Source organism: Armigeres subalbatus, chromosome 2, assembly GCF_024139115.2.
Source record: "Armigeres subalbatus isolate Guangzhou_Male chromosome 2, GZ_Asu_2, whole genome shotgun sequence".
Lineage (NCBI taxonomy): Eukaryota > Metazoa > Arthropoda > Insecta > Diptera > Culicidae > Armigeres > Armigeres subalbatus.
This window is the reverse complement of record NC_085140.1, coordinates 355,532,398-355,558,308: the sequence shown is the minus strand read 5'-3', so window position 1 is coordinate 355,558,308 and position 25,911 is coordinate 355,532,398. Positions and strand designations below refer to the sequence as shown.

The window sequence follows — 25,911 nt, the reverse complement described above, 5'->3', positions numbered from 1 at the left end:
ATAAAATATAGCAATTATTAAGAATATTTTCACGTATTTACCCATTCTGGTTGGATTAGACCATATTGACGATTAGACGATATTGTAAAATTGAAGTACACTTTTAAAGGCTATAAGTTTATTTGTACATGTACAGTAGGGTGGCTCAAAAAACACTTTTTCAAATTTTTTGATGGGCCGCCCTCTTATTCGGTTCTATTTGATGCCCTGATGCTCTGGACAAAATTTCAGCCAAATCGGTCAATGTTTGGGCGGTGCTAAACTCGTTGAAAGTTTATATGGAAAAATGTATGCAGAAACATCCAAAAACAGTGATTTGCAGTTGGACAGCACAATTTACGATCAAGAACCATCAAACTCATTCAGTTCTTGTAGAATTAAATACAGAATGTTAAGCTGAAAACCGCGAGAAGATTACAGTTTATTAGGCAAAGATATTAGCATTTTACTGGAGTGTTGTAGGGGTATTTCTTTTCAAAGGTACAAGAAACGGAATTTGCTCAAACCCCACTTCAGAGAAATGCTAATAACTTAGCCGGGAAAACTCTAATCTTCTCGCGGTTTTCTGCATAACATTCTGTATTGAATTCTTCAAGATCTGAATGAGTATCATAGTTATTTATCGTAAGTATACTATAGTGCCGTCCAACTGCAATTCACTGTTTTTGGATGTTTCTGTATACATTTTTGCATATAAACTTCCAACAAGTTTAGCACTACCCAAACGTTAATCGATTTGGCTGAAATTTTGTCCAGAGCATCAGGGCATCAAATAGAACCGAATAAGGGGGCGGCCGCACATCAAAAAAAAATTAAAAAGTTTTTCCCATACTAATTTGAGTCACCCTAATGTACAGATTTAAAACATGTGAGTGATGTTGTTGGCCTATTAAAAACTAATTGAAGCAGTTTCATATCTCGAGCAAAACATTGTAATTTTAAAAGCAGTATTCTACCTAAAAGCAGTATTGAACCGAACATATTTTCGACATATCTCGGGTACTTATTCAAAAGGACGTATGTGATTTTGTAAACAAAGATTCAAACGTCGATTAGTCCGACCTGATAGTCCTCCCACGCAAACCATCACCATAGACAGATAGGGGGAGGCTTCGGCTACTTGTTGGTGGTGATGGTTTCCGTGGGAGTGCCAACAGATCGGACTAATCGACGTTTGAATCTTTGTTCACAAAAAACATACGTCCTTTGAATAAGTACCTGAGATATTCTTTTAATATTTTGACGGAATCCAATTTCAGAGTAACTACTCGCGTTTTCAAGAGCCCACCATTCGATACGGAAGCAACACAAAACTGTCATTTTTATTTTTTCAGCTTTGCTACGTCGCAAAAATAAAAATGACAGTTTTGCGTTGCTTCCGTATCGAATGGTGTGCCCTTGGAAACGCGAGTACTTTGAAAATTTGATTCCGTCAGGAGTGACCTTAAGTTCTAGATCTAAGAGCATTTATAAATTACCGTTCATTGATGTAAGCTTTAGAAAAATGTCTTAAACCATGTTACTGTTTTCATTATTTTAATACAAAAACAGTTAAGAAAGTTCCATGACAAGAACAAATCTTTGCTAGAATTGTCCGTCCGTGCTGCTTGCCAATGCACAGTGTTCCGCATTCTAGGATTACTTATGTTTCGTTTGGAAAAATAATGTGCAAGGAGCAAGGAAGAACCGGACAACCCACTACTATCAATTATTTATTACATATTTATTATACACACTTAAAATAGATTTCGCTGTTCGGTCATCTTTTTGACGAAAAACTTCGGTAAACATTAAAAGTTACAGTAAGTTCGGTTGAAAAGATTAATTTTAACGGATTTCGGTATTTTACCAATCAAACTGTAATTCAAAAATTATTTGACAGAATTCGGTACTGAAACTTACAGTTCGTACGGTAAAGTCGGGTTACTGCCGTACATGGTAAAATAAATACCGAACAAACTGTAAAATAAATTCTGTATTATGTACAGTACTTCGGTAAATCAGGCTGTCAAACCACACTTGCCATACACTTGCCTAAAGAAATTGTTCGCGGCTAGCGGCTGGTTAAGGACATAGTTGGAAGAGTACCACGATGGCAGTCAATATGGCACCGAACCTTCCACGGGTCAACCCCACACCTCCCGCACTCCTCTCCCACCAACATTCGAATGCATCGAACAGCATCGAACAAAAGTTTAATATTCAAATTACTAACCTGTTCACAGCATATTTATTCACTTCCCGTGATAATGAACATGTTTATTAGAGTGGGGCGCAGTTGTATGGAAAAACGCAAACTTCGTCCGATCAAGTGAGATCAAGGTTTTTCTGAATCGTTTTGGGACCCCAATCAACTGTGCAAAATATGGGATCGATTGGTTGCAACCTCGTATGCCGCATCGCGTTTCAAATTTACATGGAGATTAGTATGGGAAAACGTACTTTTTTACATTTTTACTCTTAGCGGCTTCAATTTATCACCAATCACGTGACTCTATACGTTAGCATATAGTCTGGAAGATGCCGAAAGACTTTGCCGAAGAAATTACGTAGCTGGAAGGTCTACAAAAAATGTTATTACGTTTCGAAAATTGATTGTTCAAACCATATGCAAGAAATCAATGTTTCTGCCAGCACTACCGGACGACCTATGGTTATCGAAGGGCAAAACCCATCTTCCTTCTTGTCGGATTTTTTTCTTTGTGAAATGATTCCGGATAGCTCCCATTAGCTCTAAAGCCCTATAAGATCATTTATTTTGAAATAACACTCAGTTAAATTATTGGTCTACGTAGTTCGGCAGTGCTGGCAGAATAAACGATTTTTTGCATATGGATTGAACACTCAATCTTTGAAGCGTTATAACTTTTTTCGTGGACGTTCCAGCTACGTGCCTTCTTCAGCAAAGTTTTTCGGCATCCTTTGGGTTATACTTTAACGCAATGTGCCACTTGGTTTACGATAAAATGAAACCTCTAGTAGTAGAAATGCATACCAATTTCCATACAAACTTCAAACGCGATGCGGAAAGCAAGGAAACAACCAATTGGTCCCAAATTCTGCACAGTTGGTCAGGACCCAGAATGGGTTCGAAAAACCATTGATTTGAAAAAATGACCATGACGCCCCACTCTAATGTTTATTCAAAGAGTTTTATGTATTTCAGCTCGAATAATATAATAAATCAGCAATTTCGTGCCGATTTATTAGCCGTTCGCGATTTGGTGGGTCCATCACTGCACTTCACTTCTTCTCAAAGGGCACTGAAAAAATCAAGTTTTTACTCACTTCTCCGCACATGAGCAGCCCGAAATGTTGATGCAATGCAAATTAAACATCACTTTTCGAAATCAGTCACTTGTTTGAACCGAAAACTTAATATAAACTGCTATTTTTGCCCGAAAAAAACGATTAAAAACTGATCGCGGAGCGAATGTAAACAACAGCACCGGCAGCAGCAAACTAATAACTAGGGTGGTTCAAAAAATAATTTTGCTCCGCCACGCTCAGTCGATTATAATTTATAATTTGGGTGTCATACGTCATACCCTGCACATGTCGTTTCAGGTTTGTATGACAGTTGATATGACGAGGTTGAATTTTACATTATTCTGATTGTGTCACTCCGTCATTGGGCGCTGGCGAGGGGGGAGACCATATGACTGGATGAAATATTCAAGAGCTTTAACTCTATAGACAATGCATATTGAATGGTCGTTCCAATAGTTAGAAGTCGATTTTATTCGAGGTTGCGTGTCTTTAGCATGATAATTAGGCTTCTCAGAAGGCATCAGTGATGCACAGTGATTATTTTGTAGACCTCGGCAAAATTTTTGCCGAGATTCCAACAGCCGAGATCTCGGTAATATTTTTTACTGAAATTCGGTAATTCCTTTACCGAAATTTCGTCATTATTTTGCCGAAATTCGGCAAAGTTGATTTTTTGCCGAGATCTCGGTAACGATTACCGATGACTCGGTAAAGTTTACCGAAATCTCGGTAAAATTTTTACCGAAATTCGTCGAAATTATTACCAATATCTCGGCTGTTGGATTCTCGGCAATCGGTAAACATAGAATTTTAAGTGTGTGCGACGTGTGATTCAACAAAATAGCCAGAATTTGTCTGTGATATCTATTGCACCAGGGGCAGATACTTCATACAAAAAGTGTGACATGGAAGTGAACGGGGTATAAAATGCTATTTTTTGCGTTACGTAATCAATGGATCTTTCCTGCGTTGCGATTTTTGTTCAGTGAAGTCTTTAGAATGTTGCTTTCAGCTATGTGGGCTCTCTTTTCGCCAGCGTTTGGAGGGGAGGCGCTGTAGCCAGTGTAATGAAAGATTTTGTTCCCATACTAGTTTTCATACAAACTTGAACCGGCTTGTGCTCAACCAGTTTTAGTTCAATTCAATTTTTGGAGGACACTGGGACGGAATCGAGTGAGCGTGTTAGAGCTGGGTCGTTTTTGAACCACCCTACTAATATTTTATGTTTTTTATAAATACGACACCAATACTACTACAGTATATGACAGTTTTTATTGTACCAATACTTTCAAAGCTTTGTTTTGGTACTCAACCCACCTTCACCTTAAAGACCTCCGTTCACGAAACGGTCTCAAATTTTTTTCATCGGATTCATCATTAAAAATTATGCCCAGGTGTTGATAGCAGACATATAATAACAGGTATTTTAACGTGCTTTATAAAAGTGGTTCGTTTTTCAACGTAATAATACTCTTTTCAGATTCTTCCTTGGGGGATATTTTCTCTGCCGGGAAGAGTATGCGTCTGGAAATGTATTCAAAGCATTTGAACTGCAGTGATTTTTGCTGACCCGTTGTTCCATGGAACATGATATGTACAGAAAATGTGCAAAAGTTTGTTGAGACGTTTTTCTATCACAAACTATGTTCAGTTAAAAACAAAATGAGTAAAGAAAGTCACGATTTTAAACCGCAATTGTATTTTATTTTATAACTATCATTGAAATCATAAAAATTTGTTCCTTCTTTTTTTTTCAAACCGAAAAAGTACCGTACACGGAAGAAAAAAAGTACCCAAAATTGAGTATTTTTAAACTTACTTTTGAGTTATTTTTCCTCTTCTCTTTCATCCACTCTTTCTTTTGTTGTCAAAAACAAAAAAAGCCAAACAATCCAACGACGCCAGTTCAATACGGGAAGCCAACTTTGAGTTTTATTACCTGAGGTCGAAATTGAGTGAATTAAACTTACATTTGGGTAAATAAATTTTCCGTTGGGTACTTTTTAACATGGGAGTAAAGGTAAACTACCCGTACGGATGTTCGAGGTTGGGTGAATTAAACTCACTATTGGGTAGTTTATTTCTTCCGTGTAGCATTCGGTATAGGTCATTGCGCGCGGCAAACCTAACCTCACTATTTTGACAGGTACTGGTCCTGTTGTTTACGTTTCGGACTTAGAATTTTTTGAATCAAATTAAATCTGCATATTTCACGATGTTGAAGACATTCCGTACATTCCGCATTCAAATATTGGTAATTATCGATAAGTTTAGGTAATTATCGATCAGAAAATTCAAAGAATGATAGAAATATCTCAAAGTTAAAATAAAGTCGTAAAGTCGTCGTAAACAACAGGACCAGTACCTGTCAAAAGTCGTGCGTGACGTCACTGTGCAATGGAGTATACCGTTTCTATAGTTTCTATTTAGAAATTACCGTACAGTACTGTAAAATTTGACAGATCATCACAAAATCAAATTACCGAACAAACTGTAATCGTTTCGATTACCGAACTAATTATCTCTGTGTAATTACCGTACGTTCAGCTGTTGAAGAATCGGTAAAAAATTACCATAGACTGTAAAATATTTTAAGTGTGTATATATTGAATATATTGTTCTAGCATCTATTTTCTTTCTTCTTGTTAGTCGAAATCCTGGGCTATTGTCAGCTAACGCCTTAACCAGTTGTTAAAAAATCATGACAAATTCCTCAAGGAACTCGAAGCGCAACTCTCAGGAATTCCTATTGGAACTTTTTAATGAATATCTACAAAGTTTCAAATTATGATTAAAAATTGGATGAGTTTTGAATGAAAACCAATTAATCTAAGGGGAATCAGAAGTATTAAAGAGAAGACTGTTGTGGAGCTCTAGGAGCTCTAGTTTATTTTCAATTTAAGTTGAGCTAAAAACAATCGAGCGCTGAAAGAATTTATTGTACATGATAAGGAAAAAAAATTGAAAAAAAAATTTTTACTGAAAGACAAAACACCAGAAACTTTAAAAATTCCATTATTCCAATATTGGATGCAGAGTTTCAATCTTTTAATATGATGAAGAATTGACAATGATGAACAGGTTCAAGAATTTATTTTAAAAGATACAAAAAACACAATCTGGATCCTGGAGTGTTGAAGAAAATCATGAATAAATTTCAATTCCAAGAACATTTCTATAAGATTATTTGAAATTATTCTTGTCTCGAAGAATTAAGAGGAAAAATTAAGATTAAGAAATTGTCCTTCTGCTTTTTCCATTCTATTGAAAGTTATATGGAAACTTCTTGAATATGGTCTTTAACTATTAACTAGGGGAAGAGGCCCCAAAACGCCCCCCGATGCAAAACGCCTTTTGTGGTTTCATATTTACCGTCATTAATATGTCCGTAACAAAACTAGATCTAAAATTATGTAGGATAGGCGAAGAAAGTTTCAAAATAGTGCATGGAAGGTAGAAAAACTGAAAATTTCCCCACATTTTGAAGAAACATCTAACATTTTGGCGAGGCAAAACCTACAATGTACTTGCGTCTCCACGGACTATCCATACTAGAATGTTGATTCGCCGACGCGTGGTACTTTGTTCCCTAGGAGCCGCCAGCTGAAAGGCGTTTTGCCTCATGAGTTTTCCGGCAACAAAATATCACCACTTTTTTGAAATGAATATTCACATCAATATGATTGAGATTTTTGACAATTTTTGAATGGCATCAACTAGCTATCTTGTTTAACTGATGCATAATGTAAAAATACCCATGAATAGCGTTACAAATAAGACAATAGAGCAGTGTTTGCTTAGCTAGGGCATATTGCCCCCCCCTTCCCCTAAAAGAATTTCTGTGGTTCCAAGTGTTGCCTCTGATTATGTATGCTGCCACACTACAAGTTGGACATTGCCCAGATTTGAGGTATGTATTAAGTACAAAAAATATTCAGAGTGGCCCACACCGGAGACATTTGCCTACCATTTTTCTTTCATCCTGTAAAAGCGATCAATAAATTATTCCAACTCTACGCTCTAAGAAAAACTATTAATTAATGACTTCCATTTCTGAAATATTCAAATTTAAGACTGAGAAGATCCACCGTTTGCAGTAAGAATTGCTTGAGTTTCGGCGGAAATTATGGAAATGAAGAACATCTAGGAACCATGCTGTGGAGATGTGAAAACAGGCGGTAAGGCGATTCTGAGCAATGGCTGATAGATTGCGGTTTTCTTTTGGCGTCGGATTAATGTGATGCGGCTAAAGCTCAATATTCAGCCGTAAGGTGTTTATCAGTTTTATGGTTCTGGTATCTCGATTAATTGATTTTCAGAGAGCGTTGAATTCGTCGAAAGCGTTTATCTGTGCTATGGAGACTGGGATTCCTCTATTTTTGTTGCAGAAACTTGCAGCAGGTGATTGAAGTGAAAACAATGTGGGAATAATGACAATCCCAATCAAAAAGGCAACAAAAATGTTTGCATATCTATATACATATCTTCTATCTATATACATAATAATGAATTTCTGTCTGTCTGAACCTTAGACTCGGAAAATACTGAACCGATCGACGTGAAAATTTGTATACCGAGGTTTTTGGGACCGGGGAAGGTTCTTAAGATGGTTCGAGACCCCTCCCCCTTTGAAAAGGGAGGCACCCATACAAATAAAACACCAATTTATTCATAACACCAATCATTCATAAAGAATGATTCAAACAAAAATAAAAAACGACCCGTAAATAGCACCTTACTGTTTCACAAAACGCTACCATAAACTCATAGAATAGTTTGGAAACCCCCATAAAGAATAATCCCTAACTAAGCTAAAATTTAGAAATTCCAACAATTCTGTATTAAAATCTATCAAAACCTGTATAAGAACTGGGCATATGCGAAATTGCTAGATTCTTATACAAATATTGTATAAGAATCTAACAATTTTGTAAGCTTTTCTTACATTTTTATGTATTAGAAGCTAATAATTTCGCATATGCCCAGTTCTTATACAGGTTTTGGTAGATACTTATACAGATTCTGTATTACAGAATTGTTAGAAAATCTAACAATCGCTGGTTGGGTGTATGACAAATGATCCTTGATTCTTATTGGAAATAATCCATAAAAACTATATTTCGATCCATAAAATTTCAAATTTCCATAATTTCAGTATTATGGCCCTTAATTTTGGTTAATTTGATCCATAAATTTGGCCATATAATCCATAGATTTTAAAAAAAATGTGGGTTAATTAATATAGCTTGGCCTTCTCTAAATTTGAAGTTTTATGAATAGAAATATAATTTTAATGGATCATTTTCCAAAGAATTAAGGATCATTTGTCATACGTTCAGGGGAAAATATCAGGTTATTAATATTTTGATTTGTTTTATATCTTATATTCAGAGGTTTTCGTTAAAGAAATTTAATCAGGAGCGAAATTTAATCATAAAGTGTGGAAAAGCGGGCATTGAGCGGCTACCTTCTTCCAAAGCTGTGGCATCACCAACGAGCTTGGAACTGGATTCATAGTGCTGTCCACTACTTTGTTGCAGTATGTCTGCGCTCAAAGCTCTCGACGGTGTACAACATGCGTCAAAGTCAAAAGCCGCGGCTAAATATTAGGCAGCTATAACACCGTAGACTTGCCCAAGACTACAACGAACAAATTAATCTATTTTCCAACAATCAGCTTTCAGAAATCGTGTTAATCTATTGGGGCAGAGGTTGTCAACCTTTTTCTAGTGTACTTCGGTGTTTGTTTACGGTACACTTATTGCAGGACCAAGACAATTAGTTGGCAATTGTGTTCATTAAATCTTGATACGTACCAAATTGTTAGACTCTTATACAAAATGTTTGAATGATTGTTATGTTCATAATTCTATTAAAAATGCGGAATTCAACAACATATTTTTAAAAACAAGTTTTGAACAACATTTCTGTTCGAATCAAGCAATTATGCGAAAATTATATACATATTTTACCAAATTACCTAAATCAACTAAATTGAAGCAATTTTGTTAATTTTAATAGAATTTAAGATTTAAACCTGAGATTAAAATAAATTAGGATTTTTATCAAACTTTTCCTGAGATTCATAACTACTCCTGTTGAATATTGAATAGAATTTTTGGGTCTTCGAAAATAATTAGGTGGTAAGTTTATTAAAACAAGACATGGACCAAAATCCTATTGAGAATTGCTGTGACTCGTCTTCGTCTAACTACACAAGGCAATCGAATGGGAAAACTTACACATGTTTCCTCCGCTGGCAGCATCGTAGGCAGTTGTTTGGCGTAAATGGCGCATCCATTGGCACGGCGAGCACAGAAGTAAGAGGCTGACGTGAGTCGATTTCCGGTGCCTCGATTCCACGCCAGAAGGGCAAACTCGTGCGCCGCATCGATGAAGAACTCCGTCAAGGTTTGGCCGGCACTCGATAGCGCCCGCACCAGGCCATCCACCAGTGGAACGGTGAGAGCGATGCCGGCCCGCAGGTACGGATAAAGAAAGCTTGATGGATTTTTGAAAAACGCAAAATGATGAATAATGGTTGCCTCGCGGTCGTGCAGCGGATAACCCAGGAAAAGCTCCTGCACTCGGTGGGCGGTTGTGGTCGGGCGTCCATGTGGACACAGAGTTCGGTGTGGTTGTGGTTGATGGGTGGTTTAGAAAGAGAAAAATGACCGTTCCATTAGTGTAAAATTGCTAAGGATAAAAGGGCTGCTGAGTGCTGAGGACACGCGGTGGACTAATCGGGTGATTTTTTGGTTACATTGTTCAACTGTGTGCTAAGGATCCGAGCGGAATTAGGGAAATTGTTGTTTGTTTTGCAAATGATGGATGATTACGGTGAATCTCAATCAAATTACATGCCCCACGCGACAGAACATGGAATTTAGCGGAAAACAATGACGAGTAACAATGAAAAACAATGATGAGTAACAAATGAGTAATTTTCATACAAGATGAGGGTTAATTAACTTTCTTACACACACCCCCGGAAATAATTGTAATGCTTTTGCTGATTTTTGTATGGATGCTCATGTTTGAGGACCAAAATCTCGATTTCTAGCTATTATATTGAAGGCATGTTTGGCATTCCAGTCTAAAGTGATGTTTTTTGTATACACGTTTACTGAAAACGCACATTTTTGTAGGAAATAATTATACAAGTGGAGCGGCTTTATAATTATTTCCAACTAAAACGTGCCTTTTCAGTAAACATGCACACAAAAAAAAAAACAATTATAAATGAAAATTTATGTCATTTTAGGCTAGAATATGTCCTCAATATAATCACTAGAAATCGAGATTTCGGTCTTCAAACATGACCATTTTGTATGGAAATCAGCGAATGCCTTATAATTATTTCCGGGGTGTGTATCTAAAGATTACTGCCAGTAGTTACCCGCTAATTGCCTCAGATGTAGCGTCTGCCATTTTTTTAATTATTCGTTCTAATCTTTCTTTCATGGAACAACCAATTCGAACATGTTTCTTATTAATATTTTCTGAAACTATGAACAGATGACGGTAGTTTCAGATCAAAGTGTAAGCACATTTTGTTTCGCAACTTTTCAGTGCATTACATTGACATGGCTTCGTTGGAAGCCGTGTACACGATGGCTTTTTTTGCAGTTGAAGAGGACCAAGTATAAAGGTTTTCTAAAAATTAGTCAATTAAAAGTCGTGAGTTGTTGCATTATCTTCAGAAAGTTACTAAAATAGATGATTAAGCCATGACGCAACACGGACGCTGCGTTTGTTATCGGTGTCAGATTTTTTCCGCAATATATTTTTTCAAAAGTTTAATTTAGAGCTGAGAGTTGGCTATAAGTTGGCAATTCTGCAGTGAGAATTTTCGATATTTGACACCCGGTATAAGAGAGACGTAAGTCCTACGTCAAAATAACCATCAGGGCACCCGATTGAAGCAATTTGAATGGGGAGAGGGGGATTGCCAACTTCCTACTATTAGCATTTCGTAGATCATTCCACGTCGAGCATCCGTGCGAGACAGTCCATAGTCCGCGTACGGTCGAATATTCTTCCGGTTTTTTTCCTCGAAGCCAGGTTTTTTTTACCGTAGCTGAAGTGCTTGAGTGAAAGTGTGCTTATTTGAAGCAAACATTTGGAAAGTCACCATCGTTTTTCGCAAAAACAGACTTTTTTGCAAACTCATCGGCGTCCATCGTCACGCAGGCGAAGTCATCATCGCCCAAAGACGACAGTCCCACCACCATCATCACTGATCGTGCGCCTCCACCAACACAGGCGCTGTTGTCCCGACACCCACAGCTGTAGCCTCGATCGCGGCACGGGCGAGAGGCCGTCTGTTCGGTGTGTGCTGCTACAAGTCCCAGCCGGTGACACTGTAGTGTGAAGGCTAAGCTAAGTATATTTTTGATCTCTCTCTCTCTCGTTGTAACCCCTTTCTTCCCCTCTTTTGATAATTTGAACCACGTCTGTCTTTGATAATCCGTTTTCCTTGTGTGTTTGTTAATTAGTTTTGTGTTATTTTTTCCCCTGTGATAAGTGTTTAATTGTGTGTGCCTCGCTGCAGCGAGACATTTAAAGTCTGCAATGCGCGAAGGCGATGATGGCGGGGGTACATCGTATTCCTCGTCAAATAATGCCTTGTTGGCTTCCGATGCTCTGCGTCAAAATAAAATGGACACTAGCAACACCAATGTTTCTCCCACGACCCCCGCCTCAAGGCCTACCCTTCCAACTCTAGTGGGCCGTATGTTGTTTTCTTCCAACCCAAAGGCAAGCGGTTGAATATAAGTCAGATCAACAACCATTGACCTGGTTGGGTCCAGTAAGCTTCACGTCACGGTCAGTGATCGCAAACAGGCTAACGAGATTGCCACCTGTGAGCTTTTCAGTCTCGAATATAAGGTCTATTTACCGTCAGCAGTATGTGAGATCGCGGGGGTGGTGACGGAGGGAAGTATGACATGCGACGATTTGAAACAAGGTTTCGGTCGTTTCAAGAACGCTTCTTTGTCTCCTGTTGCGATACTGGATTGCAAGCAAATGTATTCGGTGTCGCAGGAGGGAGAGAAGCGGGTTTATTCGCCGTCTGATTCTGTCTGCGTCACCTTCTCCGGGTCCGCACTGCCTGACTACGTAGTGATTGGCAAACTTCGTCTACCTGTTCGGCTGTATGTACCGAAGGTGATGAATTGCGTTAATTGCAAGCAGCTGGGCCACACCGCTCAGTACTGCTGCAATAAACCTCGCTGTGCATCGTGCGGAGAGAAGCATGTGGATGGCGCGTGCAAAACGCCACCGAAATGTGTCTATTGCAACGAAGGCCCTCCACATGCTCTTGAAGCTTGCCCGACGTACATACAGCACCGAATCCACCAGAAGCGTTCTTTTCAGCAGCGTTCTCGACTTAGCTACGCCGAAATGCTGAGGAAGGCCACTTCACCAGTTGTATCTGACACCATCTACTCGTCTCTTTCTTTGGACGATCAAGGTAGCTCTGACTCCGAAGTTGGAAATGGGGCCTTTGTTTTCAAAGGCTCAACAAGGAAACGGGTAAAACAAAGCCAGCGTCCCTCGAAAAAGCCTAGGAAACAGCCTCAAAGAGAGCCCCATTCCAACATGGCGAAATCAAACGCAGGTGGAAATCAAAAACGTTCGACTTTTGTGGTTTCACATCAGGATGAACGAGAGTTTCCACCGCTTCCGGGGACATCTAAAATCCCAGATGCCCCATTTTTTGCGATTTCTCAGCCAGAAAGAGAGCATAGAGAGCGAGCACAACAACCTCCGAGCGCTCCAATGTTCACACTTTCTGGCATCGTGGAGCTCATCCTCAACTTCTTCGATGCTTCCGACCCCGTGAAGAACATGGTCAAAACTGTTCTTCCTATTCTGACTCCTCTCCTCGAGTCATTCGTATCCTTCGATGACTAATTTCGTCGATAAGGCTCATATGATTTCGATTCTACAGTGGAACTGTCGAAGTATTCTTCCAAAATTAGATATTTTCAAATTTTTAGTTAACAAATTACAATGCGATGTTTTTGCTTTATGAGAAACATGGCTAACATCAGATGTAAACCTTCATTTTCCCGATTTTAACATCATTCGCTGCGATCGGGCAAATCCATATGGAGGGGTGCTTTTAGGGATAAAAAACAGCACTCCTTCTATAGGGTCGATTTTGCTCCGATGTCAGGCACCGAAGCTGTCGCATGTCAGGTGACTATTCGAGGATATCTTCCTCCAAACACCGCGATATCTCGTAGAGATCTCTCGCACATCTGCTCGGTTATGCCCGAGCCACGGTTGCTCTTGGGAGATTTTAACTCCCACGGAACAGGCTGGGGGGAACTGTACGACGACAACCGTTCAACAATGATATACGACCTCTGCGACGACTTCAATATGTCAATTTTGAATACAGGAGAAGTTACACGAGTGGCACCTCCAGCAAGAGATAGCCGTCTAGATCTTTCCATTCGTTCGAGCTCATTATCGTTGGACTGTATTTGGAAGGTGGTCCAAGATCCCCATGGTAGTGATCATTTACCGATCGAAGTTTTAATATCCAATGGACATAATCAATCCGCTTCTATTGACCTCTCATATGACCTCACAAAGCACATCGATTGGGGGGAAATAAGGGGAGGCCATCATTGATGGCATACAGTCGATAGAAACACTTCCACTGCGGGAAGAGTATCAGTTTCTATCTCAGTTGGTTATTAACAGCGCTCTCCATGCACAACGCCGGCCGGTGCCAGGAGCTTCGGTTCGTAGGAAACCACATAGTCCGTGGTGGGACACCGAGTGCACACAGCTCTATCGTGAGAAATCTAACGCGCTTAAGGAATTTCGGAAACACGGTTCGATCGTTCTTCACAAACGGTACATCGCGCTCGAGATCCAGTTCAAGAAGCTGGTCAAAGTGAAGAAACGTGGATATTGGCGCACTTTTGTTGAAGGTTTATCGCGCGAGACCTCAATGAAAATTCTGTGGACTGTCGGGAGAAGAATGCGCAACGCGTCGTCCGTAAACGAAGATCGTGAAAGCTCGTCGCGGTGGATACTCGATTTTGCGAAGAAAGTTTGTCCGGATTCGGTGCCGGTGAAGCAAGTGTCACGTGATGCTTTTGCTGACAGGGATGACATAGATCGGCCCTTTTCGATGATTGAATTCTCGCTTGCTCTCCTTTCATGTAACAATTCTGCTCCAGGGATGGATAGAATAAGGTTCAATATGATCAAAAACCTCCCAGACGTCGCGAAGAGGCGCCTATTGAGCTTGTTCAACCAGTTACTGGAGTGCAACATTGTTCCGGATGATTGGAGGCATTTGAGGGTGATAGCCATCCAGAAGCCCGGAAAACCCGCGTCGGATTGTAATTCGTATCGTCCCATCGCGATGTTGTCCTGTTTTCGGAAGTTGTTGGAGAAGATGATTCTCTTACTGCTAGACGAATGGATTGAATCGAATGGTTTGTTGTCAGATACACAGTTTGGTTTCCGCAGGGGTAAGGGAACGAACGACTGTCTTGCGTTGCTTTCTTCAGAAATTCAGCTTACCTTTGCTAAAAAAGAGCAAATGGGCTCAGTGTTTTTGGACATTAAGGGGGCTTTTGATTCAGTTTGCGTCGATGTCTTATCCGACAAACTCCACGAGTGTGGACTTTCACCAATTTTGAACAACTATTTGTACAATTTGTTGTCAGAGAAGCGTATGAGTTTTCTCATGGTGACTCGGCAACTTCACGAATTAGCTACATGGGTCTCCCTCAGGGCTCATGCTTAAGTCCTCTTCTTTACAATTTTTACGTCAGAGACATTGATGACTGTCTCATGCCAAATTGCTCGTTAAAACAGCTTGCAGATGATTGTGTTGTATCCGTTTCGGGGCCAACAGCGGTTGATCTGCAAGGACCATTGCAAGATACTTTGGACAATTTGTCTACTTGGGCTTTGAAGCTGGGTATCGCATTCTCTCCGGAGAAAACTGAGATGGTTGTCTTTTCAAAAAAACATAAGCCGGCAAAGTTTCCGCTCCAACTGATGGGTAAGGCAATCACTCATAGCATGTCTTCTAAATACCTCGGGGTCTGGTTCGACTCTAAATGTACCTTCGGGAGGCACATTGTGTATCTGACACAAAAATGCCAGAAAAGAATCAACTTCATGCGAACGATAACGGGAACTTGGTGGGGAGCGCATCCCGAAGATCTTATCATGTTGTACCGAACAACTATTCTGTCGGTTCCCGAATACGGTAGTTTCTGCTTCCAGTCCGCGGCTAAAACACACATGCTGAAGCTTCAACGGATTCAGTACCGCTGTCTCCGTATCGCGTTGGGTTGTATGAACTCGACTTATACGATGAGTCTGGAAGTACTTGCGGGAGTACTGCCTCTGACAGATCGTTTCGCGGAATTATCGCTCCGGTTCCTCATCCGTTGTGAGGTTCTCAATCCATTGGTCATTAACAACTTCGAGAAGCTGCTTGAACAAATCCCTCAATCTCGTTTCATGAGTATTTACCACTAAGGTAAGCCCATCTTCGGTTGACACCAATCGTGCTAACTTCTTAGACTCTTACAGTTCCTCTGTTATTTTTGATCTGTCCATGAAGCAGGAGGTTCATGGAATACCAGACTTTCTTCGAGCGGAGGTCATACCTCTATTATTTGCAAGCAAATACGGGCATGCTAGCGAAGAGAGAAGCTTTTTTCACTGACGGGTCAAAAATGGATGACTCCACTGGTTTCGGTGTTTTCAACGTTTCTCATAGCGCCTACTTTAAGCTCAAAGAACCTAGTTCCGTGTATACTGCTGAGCTAGCAGCTATACACTATTCACTCGAACAAATCACATCCCTACCTCCTGACCACTTTTTCATCTTCACCGACAGTCTAAATTCATTGGAGGCTGTTCGGTCAATGAAACCGGTGAAGCACTCAGCGTATCTCCTAAAGGGGATAAGGAAAGCTTTGAGTGCTCTATCGAAACGGTCATTCACAATCACCATGGCTTGGGTCCCTTCTCATTGCTCGATCCCGGGAAATGAGAAAGCGGACTCTTTGGCTAAGGTGGGCGCTATGGAAGGTGATATTTACGATCAGCAAATCACCTTCGATGAATTTTTCTCATTAGTTCGTCAGGAAACCTTGATCAGCTGGCAACAGAAATGAACAAATGGGGAGATGGGTAGATGGTTGTATTCTATTCGCCCGCAGGTGTCGAAGCGTCCATGGTTCAAAAAATTGAATATAGGACGAGACTTCATTCGAACCATGTGTCGTCTAATGTCCAATCACTACACTTTATACGCACACCTTTTCAGAGTGGGACTTTCGGAAAGCAATATCTGTGTTTGCGGCGAGGATTATCAGGACATTGATCATGTCGTGTGGGCGTGCGAGGAGAATCGTGGCCCCAGATCTGCTTTAACTGAACATCTCCGGGTCCGAGGAAAACAACCAAAGCCTATTAGGGAAGTGTTGGCGGGCCTTGATCTCGAATACATGTCCCTCGTCCACCAATTTGTGAAAGTTGCTGATGTGAGATTGTGATCTTAGTCTGCACACCCCCTTCTCTGTCGTACCCCATATCGAATGTCTTCCTCTTTTTGTCCATTTCAATGTCTGTCGTTAACCCTTTTCGTATGTCTTCATCTCATTGTTGTCTCCCAAAAAAATGTTTGTCCCGTTACAGATGTGAAACATCGCCAAGAATGTCAACTATGTGAACATCAGCATCGTAATTATTTAAGCACCCTAAATTTCCTTTTTTTCCTACCATATTATTGTATTCCCTAACCTCGACCAAACCGCGAGTCTTTCGGTTCCCCAAAACTAACATTATGTATAAGATTTAAGAAATGAATTGTTAAACTTGATTTCGGCTCCGTAACGCTTCACGGCAATTGAGCCTCGAAAATAAACGAAAGATTAAAAAAAAAGCATTTCGTAGATAAAGGGCGGGCTCTTCTCCCCATCTATTGGGTCAATCTGCGGAATGAGGGCTTGATTCTATTATTAACTGCACAAAATTTTCTTCTGGAAGGAGATTCTCTACTCATCTCGTGGATTTCACATAAGTTATTATTTCTTCAGACTAAGGCCGTAGCCTGTGTGGTATATAAGAGTCTTCTCCATTCGACTCGGCCCATGGCTACACGTCGCCAACCACGCAGTATACGGAGGGTCCGTAAGTCATCTTCCACCTGATCATTCCACCTTGCCCGCTGCGCACCTCGCCTTATTGTGCCCGTCGGATCGATGTCGAGAACCATTTTCACCGGGCTACTGTTCGACATTCTGGCTACGTGCCCGGACCACCGCAGTCGTCCGCGGTGTGAACGATGGATGGTTCTCCCAGCAACTCATGTAACTCGTGGTTCATTCGCCTCCTCCACGTTACGTCCGCCATCTGCACTCCACGATAGATGGTACGCAACACTTTCCTTTCGAAAACTTCAAGTGCGCGTTGGTCCTCCACGAGCATCGTCCAGGTCTCGCGTCCGTAGAGGACTACCTGTCTAATGAGCGTTTTGTAGATTGTCAGTTTGGTACGGCGGCGAACTCTATTCGATCGGAGCGTCCTGCGGAGTTCAAAGTTTCCAGCCACTATGCGTCTCCGAATTTTTCTGCTGGTATCATTTTCGGCAGTCATCAGTGAGCCCAAGTACACAAATTCTTCTACCACCTCGATTTCGTCACCCCTGATGCAAACTCGCAGTGGGTGGCTCACATTGTCTTCTCTTGAACCTCTTCCTATCACGTACTTTGTATTCGACGTGTTAATGACTAGTCCGATCCGCTCTTCAGTCTGATGTAGGCTTCCTCCATCTTCTCAAAGTTACGTGCCATAATATATATGTCATCGGCGAAGCCAAATAGCTGGACGGACTTAATGAAAAATGTACCACTCGTGTTAATCCCTGCTCTTCGTATTACCCCTTTGAAAGCGATGTTGAATAGCAGACACGAAAGACTATTACCTTGCCGTAACCCTCTGCGGGTTTCGAAGGGACTCGAAAATGTCGCTGAAACTCGAACTACGCACATCACCCAATCCATCATCGCTTTGATCAACCGTGTCAGTTTATCCGGAAATCCGTGTTCGTGCATTAGCTGCCATAGTTGGTCTCGATCGATTGTATCATATGCGGCTTTGAAGACGATGAGTAGATGATGTGTGGGCACGTTGTATTCGCGGCATTTCTGCAGTACTTGGCGAATGGCGAACACCTGGTCCGTGGTGGATAGCTCGCCCATAAAACCCGCCTAGTACTGCCCCACGAACTCCCTTGCAATTGGTGCTAGTCGACAGCATAAAATTTGGGAGAGTACCTTCAGCAATGTGATTGCGCGGTAGTTGCTACAATCCAGCTTATCGCCCTTGTTGTAGATGGAACACACGACACCTTCCATCCACTCCTGTGGCAACACTTTCTTCTCCCAAATCTTGGTAATGACCCAGTGTAGCGATCTAGCCATCTAGCCTCACCATCGTGTTTAAATAGCTCTCCTGGTAGTTGGCCAACCCCAGGGGCTTTGTTGTTCTTCAGCCGGCCAATCTCCTCCTGGATTTCCTGGAGATCCGGAGCCGGTAAAATTATGTCCTGCGCGCGTTCTCCCAGGTCCATCACCATACCTCCATCTTTGTCTGCCACATTGCCTTTGCATCACCTCACGCTCGTTCGTAAGAAGGTTCCCGTTTATGTCCTTACACATATTAGGCTGTGGCATTTGGCCCTTACGTGAACGGTTTAACTTCTCATAGAACTTTCGTGTGTTATTAGCGCGGTACAGTTGCTCCGTCTCTTCACGGTCTCGATCTTCCTGCTGGCGCTTTTTCCTCCGGAAAATCGAGTTTTGTCTGTTCCGCGCCCGTTTATATCGTGCCTCGTTCGCCCTCGTACGGTGTTGTAGCAATCTCGCCCATGCTGCATTCTTCTCTTCTACTAACTGCTCACATTCGCGTTATACCAGTCGTTTCTCTGATCCGGGGGCACCGTGCCAAGTGCAGCGGTTGCGGTGCTACCAATGGCGGATCGAATATCTCTCCAGCCATCTTCAAGAGACGCTGCGCCTAGCTGCTCTTACGTTGGGGAGCCATTTCCAGCTGCTGCGCGTATTCTTGGGCTAGTCTACCGTCTTGTAGCCGCCCAATGTTAAGCCGCGGCGTCCGACTTCGACGCGTGTTGTACACCGTCGAGAGTTTTGAGCGCAGGCATACTGCAACGAAGTAGTGGTCGGATTCATTTTTCTTACAGCGGTAAGTGCGGACGTTCGTGAGAAGAATTTACCGTCGATTAGAACGTGGTCGATTTGGTTTTCCATTTCTTGGTTAGGTGATCTCCATGTGGTCTTGTGGATATTTTTGCGGGGAAAGAAGGTGCTTCGGACTACCATTCCGCGGGAGGCTGCGAAGTTTATGCATCGTTAGCCGTTGTCATTCGATACGGTGTGCAGACTATCCGGTCCGATGACCGGTCTATACATTATCTCCCTTCCTACCTGTGAGTTCATGTCACCGATGACGATTTTGACGTCCCGCAGTGGGCATCCATCGTATGTCTGCTCCAGCTGCGCATAGAACGCTTCTTTCTCGTCGTCGGGTCTCCCTTCATGTGGGCAGTGCACGTTGATGATGCTATAGTTGAAGAAACGGCCTTCAATCTTCAGCTTGCATATCCTTGCGTTGATTGGCTGCCACCCAATCACACGATGGCGCATCTTACCCAGCACTATGAAGCCGGTTCAGAGCTCGTTGGTGGCACAGTTTTGGTAGAAGGTAGCCGCTCGATGCCCGCTTTTCCACACTTTCTGTCCTGTCAAGCAAATCTCCTGCAGCGCTACGACGTCGAAGTTGCGGGGATGTAATTCATGGTAGATCATCTTGTCGCAACCTGCGAAACCTAGCGACTTGAAGTTCCATGTTCCAAGCATCCAATCGTGATCCTGTATTCGTCGCCTAGGTTTTTGCCGATTATATCGAGTCGCATTATCTCTCATATTGTTCGTAATGATTGGTTTTCCAGGCGGTTTATTGGGCCTGTGCAAACCTCCTGTCTCGTCGGAGGGCCTTCGTGTCGGGGCTGTTTAGCGTCCCACCTAACACCAGGACTTGGGCTTGTGCGCTTTGAGCGGCACCCGGTCGCTTTGGTGGGGTCTACTTGCGGATACATGCAACTTTTTATATGAATTTAATAGGGCCCACTGTCAAACCCCACCACATCCTAGGTAAGCCCCACAACTCGCAGATGGCCTGGGGAGGACATAGTCCCTGCTGCCCGTGAAGTGTCTCTGATAATGGAACCACCCCACCCATTTTGGCCGTTCATACAGGAGTTTGATGAAATGCAAATAATGAAAGGCAAAACAATAATAATTGATGAAATGCAAATAATAACATGATCGAATCGTTTGTCATATGTTACCATTGCTATCGGCAGGTGCCGGGCTACAATAGATGGTACTATCGTCGTCATCATATCAAGCAGGAAATGTCTGAAACTCGATTTGTGCATATGCACAACATGTGACAGATTTAGTTCGAAAAATGTAGGGTAAGACGATTTAATATGCCCCCCTAAGGCAACTCCTTGATAACTTTTTACTTTTCAAAGCAATTTATGCAAACTTTGTGTTATTCGGTAGTCCAGGAAGTCGCAAATGCATTGCCCGTGAGTAGTCATTTAAAAATATTACAGATAACACGTAATAAAGCTTTTTTGAAAAGTCGTGAAAAAATGGATTTCAAAAAGCGCCTGGGCAATACGCCCCACCTTAACCAATGACGTTTCATAGCCCTTCTTTAGTATTTTATCAATCCCATAATAAAAAGGTTACAAATCCTTATGTCCTTGACATTAAAAAACCAACATAAGTCCATTTAAGCAGTTTTGAATTACATTTCAATAGTTTCCATATAATTTGGAAGCAACTGCTGCAAGCTCGCCGCGCTTGTGTAAGGGCATATTGCCTACACTGGGGCGTTTTGACATATTTTCGAAAGTAAAACATATTTTTAAAAACGTTACATTTTTGAAGACGGAAGCAATTTTATATCATATTAACCACTGAGAAAAGTAATTTTGTTGCCCAACTGAGTGTTGCAGTGCAAGTTTTGCGGACAGTATGCTAGCATCGCTCCATAATGGTGAGCAAACAAACATTGAAAGTTACATCAAAACTGTAACTTTTTTGTGTTTTGCTATTATTTTCATTATGTAATACAAAAATACTTCTATATTCACATAGTATTATGGTTTTACAAATATTTATAGGTACCAACTGATTTTGGCTCTTAGGTAATTATAGTTTTCTAAAAATCAAAGTGAGGCGTTTTGGCCAGGTGGGGCGCATTACACCGTCTTACCCTATTGGAGGATAAACAATTCCTTCGATTGGGATAGATCCCACGAAACCAAGGTAAAGCGCATGACTAGCGTACTGGTTTCGTGGGATCAAACTCCACCGAAGGAAGTGGCCCCCGCCAATACATTTTTCTAACTGGATCTGTCACATAATGTGCATAAATTGAATTTCAGACATATTAATTAATAACCACTTCGGCAGGCTCAATATAGACAGGAATATGGAAATGTTCAGGAATAAATCAGGAAAGTTAGTTATGGGCCATGAATGACTTGCCGTGTTTAGTTATATTTGTCTCTAGCATTTAGATGTGATCCTCCGACCTAATCCTCGTCGATACTCATACCAATGAAAGATTTAGCCGAAATAAAAAAAACTCAAAATTATCATTACTTTATCATCAAAATTTCGGCCAAATTTGACAACCAGTTCTTGGTGCAGATCGCACAAATAGTGTTGTCTACCACCAAGAACATCAAGATTAATTAAACTTTTCGACCGAAGGAAGTACATTCATAAATTCGTTTGTACAGGTAAGTCGACTCTCTATATCTCGATGTTCTATATCTCGATATCTCTCCCTATGCCGATGGTTTCCTCAGTCCCTTCAATCTACATACATTTGGGCTTCTACATCTCGATAACTTCCCTATCTCGATATCCCTCTATCTCGATGTGATATTATCATATTTTGTGCAGGTTACACTCTCTTTATGTCGATATGTTCAAATTGTTAGGCTGCTAGACCGTCTTTGAACAATAACAAACATACAGAGAACAATAAATGACATTTGTTTTGTTGTCGTTTTTCATAGCAACGAGCTGTTTTGGATCTAGTACCCATTTCAATTTTCCTTCCATTCCTCGATCTCTCCCTATCTCGATAGTCCCTTCAAAGTCGAGATGTTGAGAGGCGACTGTAATCAAAATTGAGGATATTATTAAAGCAACAAGCCTTAAAAAAAGCTTGCCGAGCTTTCTGTGCTCACATATCTTGTTGCCATTCAAAATTGCAATTCTGTACAACTTTTGTATGATTTTTTCTTTTAGTTCACGGTTTTCTTGAAATTTCTTCCCTCATATTTTGCCGTAAGCTGGCTTCTCCTCCCTCGTTTATCTTTGGGATGACCATTATTGGAATTTTCCTGAAATGCTTCGACTTCGGTATGTGATCGGAAGCCTTTAGGACCGATTTCACTGAAAAAGAGACATGCATCATTGTAGGATTTCATTTTTACCATCAATTTCGAAAGAATATGCTGCACTCGAACCATTTCTGCTAAATTACCAAAAACAAAGCTCGGTTTCATCAGTTTTGCATACAACTTTCCTTTTCATGTTAGTTGTCGCACTACCGTGGGGCATCGAAATCCGTACACTTAAGCATTGCAGTAAATGTAAAAGTCTTCAGAAAATACGAATCAAATTCACATTTGAATTCACATTTGAATTCAATTTTGAATTCAAATTCAAACATTCTCCGTCGATACAGGTGCACTATAGTTGAAGTGTTTCGCTTTTATGCATTATAAATTAAGAAAAATATGATAAAATAATGAATTAAATTATTTCCTTCTGAATCGAAATCCGTCCAGTGTGGACGGATTTCGAATTGGGTCCCAAAGCCCTACCTCGTTTATGGTTGCAAACGATAGTGCATCGGTCAAGAATACTTGAACCGATGTTATAAAAAATCTGGTAAAAGTCTAAATCAGAAAAAATAATATTTTTATCACAGACAAACAGACGTAACACCAGAGAAATTACCATCGACCATGACTTCAACGATCAATTTGAATTTTATTAGTTGCGCCTTTCACAACTAGAGGCGCTAGCATCGTAATCCTTTGAATTTGACATTTCACTCCAGCGCCTTCTGGTGACAATGTCATACGAAACAGTGTTTCGTGTAACATGCTCGCAAGATGGTGGTAGAAGAGTTGAGCGATGGATTTTGTAGAAAAATGTTCAAGCTGTTACGTCTGTTTGTCTGTGTTTTTATGTTTAATACATTTTAAGGCAAATATTGGCCTGTGCAACATTTCAGAACGAATCAACCATCAGTCCAAAACGTCAGGCCCATATATTAACTGTCAAAGGTTGAGTCAAGTGCCCTGCGGTGTTTTGCTAGTGCGTTTTAATCCTTACGTCAAACAAGACCGAAAATGTCGAGGAAGCATTTTTCATCTATTTTCAAATTTCAAATTAAACAATGTTCTTTTCAATTTTTGAGTCAAAAGAAAAACTGACGCGTTCAGGATGATCAACTTCATCGTTCCCTGAAATAAAATCGAATATCGGTTCTTCATTTTAGGACCCAATTAAAGAATCAAAATCCGTACAGCTATTTTTTAAATGAATATTTGAATTAGTGGAAATCGATTGACCAATCTACCACTGTGAATACATAGTTCGTGGAAAGTGATCCCTTTGATTAATATTTCGTTGATCTTATTCAGTTCACTGTAACTTGTAATTTAAATACATTCACTTTTTGTGATACGCGTTATTGTGATACGCAAACGAATGGCACTTGAAAATCCGCGTTTGCTGGGTAGCGATTCATTTATTAAACACGCCGAAAACACGCTTTCAGCCACCGTACAGTGTATGCACCACACGATCATGGGGACGCATGGTGTTTGTAGGAGGAACCAATGTCTTTTCAATATATGTATATTTTTTTTTAAATTGATGTTTCTCCAGAACAATAAGTTAAATTGAAACTCTTCTTACTACATAGCGTAGAAGTGATTTGCAAAACAAAACAAAAATCGTACGGCACCATTCACATTTGAAAAAAAAAGTCAAATCCAGGTGAGATGCAACCTCACCCGGATTTACCACGGATCGAAGGCCATCGCTGAAAATGAATATTAAATGTCTCGTGTTTTATTTATATAAATTGAAATCTCAAAAATGTTCATCCTAATAGCGAAATAAAAAAATACGAGTCTAATATAGTTGATAATTCGTAAATCAGGGAGATCTATTCACATGGAATTATTGTATATTACTTTTTCTATTTAACTGGGAAATGTTACTTCGATGGCATGGAACAGCAAATAGTGATTTTTTTCACAAGTTCTTTAGTGTATGTTTTATCAACATGTAGCCCTCAAAGGACATTAATGTTATTTTACTTATTCGGCTCTCATGCCTCCAATTTTATATTAACAGCAGTAACCCATTAGAAAAAGTAATAGTTCTAACAGGTTATTGCTCTAAATAAAAAATTGGCAGCTGGAGAGCCGAATAAGTAGCAAATGACATTAATGTCATGACACTCCATGTACTTAGTATTACTCCATTTAAATCCACCGCCACCATTTCTACATTTTTACCCTAAAACAACTTTATATCCATCCATCGTTATCGTCTCTTTTATCACTAAAAACCGTCAAGGGATTTGGACCAAGTGGCCGTTACATTGCCTTGAGCATCCTACCGTCATCCCTAGCTACATTCTCCTATACTAGCGTTCGGTCAGGAAGCATATCAGGTATAACAATACCTTCCAGCGCCAGTCAGTACAAGTTCGAGGTGGTGAGTATGAGATGATAGTACCGGGTTTTTTTTTTCCTACACTACCGGACGAACGTGGTAGAAATAGCACACAGAAAACCAAACCACCCGAATTGGCCTTAGTAGCCGCTATCCGGCGGTTTCTTGTCTTCAGCATGCAGCCTCTGTTCTCCAGCAGAACCCGACCGGTGCGGCGGTGTACGGTGTCGTACGCCGGTATCGCATATACTCACCTGTCGATAATCCTCTTTGCCCAAATGGTGTGCTAATAGACTCACGTTCACGTGACTGTCCTGCTCGCAGATGATCAGCCAGCGGGTACCGGCGTGCGACGCTTTCAGTATGCTGGCCCGGATGTGCTTCAGGATGGGTGTGATGGCCCAAGAGCCCTCATGGTCGGCGAAAATCTCATGTGATAGATGCACATTCTCGCCGCCGGTTGGTAGTTGGTTCTGATTTTATTTTGTGGCGTTCCGGGTCGTGGAATGGGATTTGGCAAGAGATTGCATAATTTAAGGAAAGTGGTTTTGCATACAAAAACAACCGATGTACGGTGAGGCGTGAATCAATTCAAGGCTCTAATTGGTTAGTTCGTTCTTATGAGGTTTGTTGATTTTTCAACAATTTACTTACATTTATGTTCAATTGCTGTTCGAGGATACTCCTTCGCAGATCGTTTGCACGCTCATAGTGAAACGCGGATGATTGACTCAGTATTAGATAAGAAATTTCATGGGGAGCTGAAATG

The 25,911-nt window shown here is 40.9% G+C and overlaps 1 protein-coding gene across 5 annotated transcripts in view; it reads right to left on the bottom strand.

Annotated features, from left to right (window-relative positions):
• LOC134217103 (beta-1,3-glucosyltransferase) overlaps positions 1–25,911 on the bottom strand; it is a 115,016-nt gene that overhangs the window by 19,026 nt on the left and 70,079 nt on the right. For all 5 annotated transcript variants that reach the window (XM_062695873.1, XM_062695876.1, XM_062695872.1 and 2 more), the window contains exons 3-5: positions 25,797–25,903; positions 25,397–25,615; positions 9,513–9,851 (exon numbers count right to left, since the gene is read on the bottom strand). In XM_062695873.1, the coding sequence (XP_062551857.1) occupies positions 9,513–9,851; positions 25,397–25,615; positions 25,797–25,903 (665 nt within the window). The remainder of the gene's footprint in view (positions 1–9,512; positions 9,852–25,396; positions 25,616–25,796; positions 25,904–25,911) is intronic.